This window comes from Sinocyclocheilus anshuiensis, unplaced genomic scaffold, assembly GCF_001515605.1.
Source record: "Sinocyclocheilus anshuiensis isolate Anshui unplaced genomic scaffold, SAMN03320099.WGS_v1.1 scaffold62, whole genome shotgun sequence".
Classification (NCBI taxonomy): domain Eukaryota; kingdom Metazoa; phylum Chordata; class Actinopteri; order Cypriniformes; family Cyprinidae; genus Sinocyclocheilus; species Sinocyclocheilus anshuiensis.
Window position 1 is genome coordinate 806469 of NW_015544180.1, and position 9493 is coordinate 815961.

The following is a 9493-nucleotide window of genomic DNA, read 5'->3' on the forward strand; positions in this document are numbered from 1 at the left end:
GTGGGAGCCAGAATTCTTGCTGGTTGGTAGGGAATCAAATACGTATTTCACTCACTGAAATGCAAATCAATCTAACCTTTATATAAAATGTTTTTTTGGTTGGTATTCTGTCTCTATACGTTAAAATAAACCTACCATAAAAATGACAGACCCTTCATTTCTTTGTAAGTGGGCAAACTTACAAAATCAGCAGGGGATCAAATAAATATTTTCCCCACTGTACATGAATGAAACACCTGTTCATGTACAGTACCATAACTATATAGTAAGATCCTCAAATGGTAAATAATTTCTAAAACGATGTAGTTAGAGAAGATTGAAAGGCAGAAATTAGCTAAACATAACTCTCATAACAAATTATAAAATTATCCATAAACAGGATCAGATTGAACTCTTACAGGCACATAGAACATTTTTGCAAATTCATAAACCACTAGTGAAAAGCCACAGCAGTAGTAGCCGGTCTACTTTATGTTAAATGTGAAAACAAAAAAATGTGACTGAGGAAAAAGCTTAATGGAGGACAGAAGAACCTTGAGCAGAATCAGACTCAGCTGAGGAAACACGTCTTCCTAAGTAGTAGTTCATTATTTATACGTCCTGAGGAGGTCCAACAGTCATGAAGGATAATTATTTTCAAGTCTTACAACCTTTTAATTTATTTGTTTAATCAATGTATTATGATTGATTGACACCAAATAAGCGATATGTGAAAGGACCCTAATAAGAAGCAGATCAGATCAACTCAGTAAGTAAAGCTGTCCAGGGCAGGGTTGTTGAGTTTAGCAGCTTTTATTTCACTGCACTCCCACTGATTCAGAGCTACAGGTGTAACGTTTACGAACTATTACAGTACCATAACTATATGGTAAGATCCTCAAATGGTAAATACTACAGAAGAATGGCAAGACGGTGTCAGTGAAGGTGGTTGTGAATGTGTGTAGATGTGTGTTAGTTACAGGATCAGAGAATGACACTGTTCCTCTGTCACAGTCCAGATTCACTCTCACACGCTCAAGATCCTGTTCAACAGGGAAACCAGACGGTTCACACAATCCATACCACACACTCCAGACATCAGTATTAAAGAAATCCCGTCCCTTCCTTTGGTTTGATGCTGTAGTTACTCCAACACTCCAGCATAAACTCTCATTAACCTCCACATCCCAGCAATATGTTCCTGAGTTAAAACCCTCTGAACCCAGAACACAGGAATAATAGTCAAATCTCTCAGGATTATCAGGAAGAGGTTGACTGTTTAATAAGCTGTCTTTCACACTGGTCAGATCATCAGACAGGACGAGACGTGGATTTGCAGTGTTTGGATCCAGAATCACAGGAGCTGAAGAGACACAATCAACAGCTGCTTTTATTCTGATGTTCATATAATGATCAAGAGTGAACCGAACATAGATTACGAATTATGACACTTGTCCTATTGATCAAACACCGACATCTTTAAATCTGTAAATCTTCCCTCATGCATCATTTCCAGTGTGCGTGTGTAAGAGCTCAGATCTTCTCCAGACTCACTGTTCTGGACGATGTCCTGCATCTTCTTCCAGACTCTGAAGGGCAGGTTGCCCAAGTAACGTGGCACATCAATCAAAGCTCCAGAAGGCGTCTGTGGATCCGGCTGTGATGAGATCTGGACTCTGGAAGAACATTCAGGATCAGAACTGCAGTGGCTTTGGATCAGAAGCAGAGAGAGCAGAGACAGCAGCAGATCACTCACCTTTCCATTGAGACTGGAAACTCCTGCAGAACAAACACACCATTGATCATCAACAACTCAATCAATCAATCAATGATCTGAAACCAGACCTTCAGAAAGCAGACGTCACTGGCTTTCATCATCTCCTCCATGTCTTTGATTGAGTGTGAAAGAGCTGATATGTGTCTGTTGATCTCCTCCAGCTTCTCCTCCATCATCTGCTTCTTCTGCTCCTCTTCCTCCCTCAGTGCAGTGATTGTAGCTTCTTCTTCATCTCTGAGAAACTGATGAAGCTTCTCAAACTGCTGTTTAATCTGATGTTCTGTGTGATCAGCTTGAGACTGAAATCAAATCACATTCACTTTATCTCAAACACACATCAACACATCATTCATGATAAACTCAAAACAAAAACAAATGTTCTTTTGATGTCTCTCTTAACTGAAACATCAAAATACTGTTGTGTAACTTGTAAAGTAAACCAACCAAGATTCTTTCTCAGATAATATTCAGACTTATATTACTTTGTATAAAACAATTCTCATTTGAAGCTTTTTATTTCTTGAAAAAAAAAAAAAATATATATATATATATATACACTTAACAAAATTATAAATGCAACACTTTAGTTTTTGCCTCCATTTTTCATGAGCTGAACTCAAAGATCTAAGACTTTTTCTATGTACACAAAAGGCCTATTTCTCTCAAATATTGTTCACAAATCTGTCTAAATCTGTGTTAGTGAGCACTTCTCCTTTGCCGAGATAATCCATCCACCTCACAGGTGTGGCATATCAAGATGCTGATTAGACAGCATGATTATTGCACAGGTGTGCCATAGGCTGGCCACAATAAAAGGCCACTCTAAAATGTGCAGTTTTACTGTATTGGGGGGTCCGGGGGGGTCCGAAAACCAGTCAGTATCTGGTGTGACCACCATTTGCCTCGCGCAGTGCGACACATCTCCAAAAAGTCTTTGATCTTTGACTTCAGCTCATATATATATAATTTAATAATTAAATAATTGAATCCCCATAAATGGCCCATTAAGGCTTTAATTTTGTCTGATCTGAAATTAAACTTGAAATTAAACACACTTGAGTGACAAATAATAGATCCTGAAAATTCAGCTTTGCTATCACAGGAATAAATTTGCATTTTAAATTTGATTGAAACAAAAAAAATTATAATCTTTTAGATTGTAATAATACTTCATAATATTAGTTCCCTTTCATGGGAACTTTGAACTGCATCCTCTAGGGGTCGCTATGGGGAACGCCTCGTCGTGACCCGTGTCTGAAGCATACATTGAAAAAACACCAACTCGTTGGCCAGCGACAGCCATGACGTAACTACCGGTGCGACTACCATGGTTACATAAGTAACCTGAGACGGGTTTTTTTACTGTATTTTTAATCAAATAAATGCAGCCTTGGTGATTTTTCTTTTTTTCTGGTTTCACTTAAAAGTGGGCTTTTAAGTGATCTTAATGGGTGCACTCACCTTACATAGTGCTGATTACTTGTCCTATTTATTTAACCAGGGGTTTAACAGTAATAAACTGAAATACATCAAATATAACAAATCATAATTGTGTATAGTGAGCTATACTGTATAAATGATCCTACACTTGTGATACAAATTTATTTTACTCCCGATTCGGTTTCCTTACCTTGATGTGTTGAACTGTTTTCTCAAACTCTTCTCTCATTTTCACTCCTTGTGTAATTTTAATTTGTAAGGACTTCAGTGTTGTTTTGAGCTCCTCCTAGAATTTATCAAAAATGTTTATTATGTATTGTTGTTTACATATGAAAAAAAAGAGACATTTGTCTTACCTTATATGATGAAACCGCTTCACTGATGGGTCTGAATGTGTGATTGTCGTGTTTCTGTGAATCTCTGCACACTAAACACACCGGCTGTTTGTCCTCCAGACAGAAGAGTTTGAGTTTCTCACGGTGCACACTGCAAGAAGGCTCTTCAACAGAGCGTGAATCCATTTTCACTGTTTGCACAAGCTTCAGAAATCTATACATTACTTCCTAAATGTTACTTTCAAAAATTAATAATCACGAGAATCACAAAGATCTTCTGTCTGTTCTTAAAGTCCTCAAAAATCCTCTTTGAAAGTGTTTGTTTTCATTCTCCATTGATTGCTGATTGCTATCTGATTGCATACAGATATTATAAAAAGCCTCAGAATGGAGAGAAGTGAGACAGTCTCTTCCTGGTAAGTGTTTCAGGAGGGTGGATCAGTTTAGGTATGTTGTGCAGCAGGTCAGACAGTAACACCAACTGCACACAGTGAAAATGACTTTAATATGATAACTGGATGTAGCGCAGCATGGTTTGAAATCAACAATTTAAAGTTTGACCAGTGACTGGTCATACAAGGTCTAAAGAACAGAGTGATGGACTTTGTATTAACAATCAAAAATAAAACAAAACACTACCCTGAAGGGAAGAACACAAAGTCTGCAGAGCAGACAACGATGAATGACAGAGAGCACAGGTAGAATAAGTAGAGAAGGAAATTAGGAGGGTAACAAGGAGGGTATAGCCCTATAGTTTCTCATGGAGGTCTGTTAAAATAAAGTTACATGGCAACTAAGTCATAAAACTCATGGATTCGGATAGCAATTTATTCACAGTGGAGAAACAAGTTCTATCAAAAGTTTTGAAAAGGTACTGCCCCAGTGATAGCGTTTGTACCTTTATTTCTGAGAGTGTGGGGGGTCCTGGATCCCCCCAGACCCCCTCAATTCAAGCACTGGAAGCAGTCTTTGATTTGCTCAGTCATTTTGACACTGGCAAGACCAATGAGGCAGACCAAACTTAAAAATTAACTTTTAAACTTTTTGTCATCCTAACAACATGCAGAGCGCAGCTCACTGAAGAACAGCAGAGCAAAATAAAGAATATCAAATACTGGGGACTGGTTATTCGTAATGTTTGTTGATATTGTACTAATTTAAATATGGCCGGGAGGGCAAAAAGAACATTGTAGTATCCTCACTGTGAACATTTGTATTGCTAATCTCTCCCTTACTGTCATCACAACTAATATTCTGTTTAACTAATGGAAAATTAGTTTGAAAACGAAGGGTGACAGAGCTTTTTCTGTCACTGCCTCCCATCTGTGGAACCAATTGCCTCTGGATATCCGCCTTGCACCTTCCCTTACCATTTTTAAATCGAGGCTGAAAACGTATCTCTTCTCTTTAGCATTTTAATCTCACTTTATTGTTGTTTCCTTGTCCGTCTTGTTGGGAAAAATGAATGTACAATTTGAGATGTAAATTGATGCAAATCACTTTGCTGAATTTGTTTCCTCAAAAGATGCAAATTAGGATATTTGAACATAAATTGGAGTGAATGTGTGTGCGCGTGCGTGTGATATAAAGCTCTGAGCTCTGAGAACACACCTAAATGTAAAGAAAGACACTAGAATGATGCCTCACCCACAGTGACGTGATTCTAAATTGGACACATCATTGTCATCAAACCCCATAAGCAAACATACTGTACGGACAACATAGAAAGCAGAGAGTAGGCTAGAAATTTGTCATAGTGGAAAAGGTAAGTTTCACAGTATTTTAAGTGAATTTCATTATTAGTTAAAGTAGTAATTAAATTCTTAGTTTTTCCTTCAAATTGACTGTCAATTTAACATGTTGATTTTGTGTTTAATTGTAATGAAAATACTGTAAAATCTCTTTTCCAAAAATACATATGGGCCAGGCCTAAATTAATGTTTTTGTTTACTTACTCAACAGAGAATTCACATGCAAATGCTGCAATGATGGAATCATCGAAAGAGCAAACTCTTTGCTTTGTCTCATGGAATATATGTGGACAAAAAAACCCAAAGATTGACCATTACTCAAAAGAGCAACAGGCAGAAATTTTCTTTTTGCAAGAGACATATATTGGACCTGAAAGTAAACCGCCTTTAGAAAAGCCTAAAGGCTGGCAATCTTTTTTTACAGTCTATGATTCCAAAAGCAAAGGAGTCGCCATCCTTATCAAAGATGGTGTACCTTTTCAGTACTTATGCCATGATGAGGATTATAGTGGGGGGTATCTCGTACTCTTCTGTCGTCTTCATGGTGAGCTGTTCACTCTAGTTAATGTGTACAATCACAATGATGACAAAGAAATGCTGAACAGACTGCAGGAAGACCTGAGGGAAGCAGCTGAGGGTGTGCTTGTGGTTGGAGGTGATTTCAACACAGTTCTCGACCTTAGCTGTGATCGAACATCTAAAGCAGACACAATACATCATAAAACACTGTGGGGCCCATTTAAAAAATTCACTGCCTCTCTAAATCTTATGGATACTTGGGCATACCTCCACCCAAAAGTCAAGGCATTCACATATCGTCAAAATGACAGTTATTCTAGATTAGACATGTTTCTTCTGTGTGAAGACAAATTGGAGCGAATAAAACATGTCAAAATCCAAGAAGCTAAAAGGACTACGGATCAAATAAAGAGGGGTATGAACGAGACTGTTCAAGATAATTTGCTTCTACTGATATGTCTCAAAGTGAATAAAGTACCAAATGTCACTTCACAAACAGAGCAATTCCCTGAACCGGACAAAAGAGCAGGAAAGATTAATGGCGCAGAAATACTGAGTGTGATCAAGTCTTTAACTGACTCTGGGCACAAAGGGCCTAATGGCATAAGTGTACAAACATACAAGAATTTCTGTTGTCAATTTACAGAGATCTTAAAAACGTGTTTCAACTGTTTGATGAAATCCTACAAATTACCTCCAGATTTCAATGCAAGTATCTCTGCATCAGGTGGCAGAAAACATTTCAATGTGGATTATTTAATTTTCACTATGATTCTGGCCAAACGCCTCAATGTGCTACTGGAAGAATTCCCAGAGGAAAGGAGCCAAAAAAACATCTGTGATCTGTGTTACTGCGTAAAATTGGAAGAAAAACCAAAGAAAATCAAATGGACCTTCTTAAAAAACAGCCTCTCATACCTACTCACAAAAAGTACATCTCAAAAATCAAAAATCATCAACACCCTCCTTAAAGGTTTCGTTCCTATGGAAACAGAGGAAAACAATATTTTAGAGGATATTATCCCAAAAGCTTCAGATGATTTCAGAGAGCTACAAGATGGCTGTCCACTCATTAGGTCCATCCTCGGTTTGGTCCTGAAATATCTGGAGCTCCGTATAAATGAGAAATATGAGAAATACACAACTCATGTCTGCCACTCTAGACAAGTTGTAGTCATACATGAAAACAGTTCTCCTGACTTGAAATGTCTGTGTGAGAAGTTCAAGAGAAACTCTGGGATTGAACTAATATGTTTTCAGTTAGAAGCTGTGAAATCTCCAAACCTGTGAAAACCCTGTTCATGCATGAATTTATGAATTTGTAAGAATGCGCCATTCTAGTTGTTTGTCAGAGTCATTTATATATTGTTAAATATCAATTGAAAAATGAAAGCAAACATTTTTGTAAGCAAATTATTATCTAATGTAATATATTTGTCCACAGGTTTTGAAAGTGTTTAATTACATGCTAAATTGCAGGATAAATACTTGGATGTTCTTATATTGTTGTATACATTATCATGTATTGTTTTGTTTTATTAACTTGTCACAATCTTCTGCAGAATTATTCCGTGTAACTGAAATTTGTTTAGAATAATAAAGTACTATAAAGTGAAAATTAACAAGATTTAAAATAGTGAAATAGTTTTCAATTTTGTTTAAAACGCTACATACACAAATATACCTTATATTGTTGAATTTAGTACACTAATAACAGGAAATTAGTATATTACAATCAGATAAAATTTAATTTTTATTTGATTTAAAACACAATATATAAGTTCTGGTGAGTAAAATTATTGAATGAATTAAATGGGTGGTATTTATTCATTTAGGCCTACTGTTAAATATTGTTGGCATATTTAAGCATTAATAATAAAGTTACAGCAGTTCATGGATCATTACAATGGATGAAATTAAAATACCCTTGACAACTCTAGTAAAGTAAATCCTGCGTTCCAAATAAAAGAGCCAGTCACAAATTGGAACAGTCACTGCCTCTTTACATGAAATTTGGACGCCCAAGTCCTGTTCCTGGAGATCAACCTGTTCAGTTCTGTTCTAACCCTGCTCCAACACACCTATAATTATCAAGTGTTCCTGAAGATCAGCTGATTAATCAGCTGGTTCAGTTGTGTTTGATCAGGGTTGGAGCTGAACAAGCAAGCTTTCGTATGCGCACTGGTTTTTATCTAGTATCTTATATTTATCTATATTTTTAATTCATTTATTAGCAGGATCAGATTCACCAGTGATTTTCTGTTGTTAGAGTTTAACTGGTAACTTCCTCAGATAGGTTATTTTACCAAGACTACGAAACAATGGAAAGACGGTGTCAGTGAAGGTGGTTGTGAATGTGTGTTAGTTACAGGGTCAGAGAATGACACTGTTCCTCTGTCACAGTCCAGATCAACTGTCAAACAGACAAGAACCTGCTCAACAGGAAAAGCAAACTTTTCAGGCAGTCCATACTGATCATACTGCACACTCCAGACATCAAGTCAAGTCAAGTCACCTTTATTTGTATAGTGCTTTATACAATACTGATTATGTCAAAGCAGCTTTACATTGTCAAACAGGAAAATAGTTTGTCAATGCAGATAGACAATAACAGAGTAGTTTTTTCCAGCTAAAGTCAGTTCATTGATGATTCAGTGATGTCATCATCCAGTTCAGCTCTCTTCCAATAGTGTCTGTGCAATCAGTCAAGCGTCCCCAACTAAGCAAGCCAAAGGCGACAGCGGCAAGGAACCAAAACTCCATCGGTGACAGAAATGGAGAAAAAACCTTGAGAGAAACCAGGCTCAGTCGGGGGGGGCCAGTTCTCCTCTGGCCAGACGAAACCAGCATGGCGTGGTTTAATTCCAGGCTGCAGCACAGGTCAGATTGTGCAGAGGACTCGTCTGGTTCCCGTGGTCTTGTGCCGATGGTTGTCGAGGTGATGAGGTCTTTGCAGGGGATCTGTCTTTGGTTGACGTGGTCTCCGCTGACATTCAGGGCTGTAGAGGTCGTCTCTAGGTGCTGATCCACCATCTGATCTGGATACAGACTGGATCTGGTGGCTACAGTGACCTCGGAATAAGAATGAAAGAGACTAATAGTAGTGTAGATGCCATTCTTCTTACGATGTAGCGAGTACATCGTGTGTTATGGGAAGTGTTCCCGGTTCCGGTTGTCCTAATTAATGCAGCCTACAAATCCTTTAACGGATTTGAATATTAGAAATGTGTTAGTGTGTTATGTGTAAGCCAGGTTAAAGAGATGGGTCTTTAATCTAGATTTAAACTGACAGAGTGTGTCTGCCTCCCGAAAAACACTAGGTAGATTGTTCCAGAGTTCGGGCACTAAATAGGAAAAGGATCTGCCGCCCGCAGTTGATTTTGATATTCTATGTATTATCAAAACTCTAGCTGCTGAATTTTGGACCAGCTGGAGTTTGTTTATTAAGCACGCAGAGAAACCACCCAATAAAGCATTACAATAATCTAACCTTGAGGTCACGAACGCATGAATTAACGTTTCTGCATTTGACATTAAGAGCATAGGTCGTAATTTAGATATATTTTTAAGATAGAAAATGCAGTTTTACAAAGGTTAGAAACATGGTTTTCAAAGGAGAGATTGCTATCAAATAGCACACCTAGGTTCCTAACTGATGACGAGGAATTGACAGAGCAGCCATCAAGTGTTAG

At 37.7% G+C, this 9493-nt stretch overlaps 1 protein-coding gene and 1 pseudogene across 1 annotated transcript; one reads left to right on the forward strand and one right to left on the reverse strand.

Annotated features, from left to right (window-relative positions):
• Positions 1-789: 789 nt before the first annotated feature.
• On the reverse strand, positions 790-3892 carry LOC107696344 (tripartite motif-containing protein 35-like). Its single transcript, XM_016496641.1, has 6 exons — positions 3553-3892; positions 3387-3482; positions 1825-2055; positions 1736-1758; positions 1534-1655; positions 790-1342 (listed from the first exon to the last, which is right to left on the reverse strand). The coding sequence occupies exons 1-6, from the start codon at positions 3751-3753 to the stop codon at positions 798-800; spliced, it is 1218 nt and encodes a 405-aa protein (XP_016352127.1). The 5' UTR covers positions 3754-3892; the 3' UTR covers positions 790-797.
• A 1856-nt stretch (positions 3893-5748) lies between these two features.
• The window catches only part of LOC107696317 (uncharacterized), an 8272-nt pseudogene continuing 4527 nt past the window's right edge, over positions 5749-9493 (forward strand).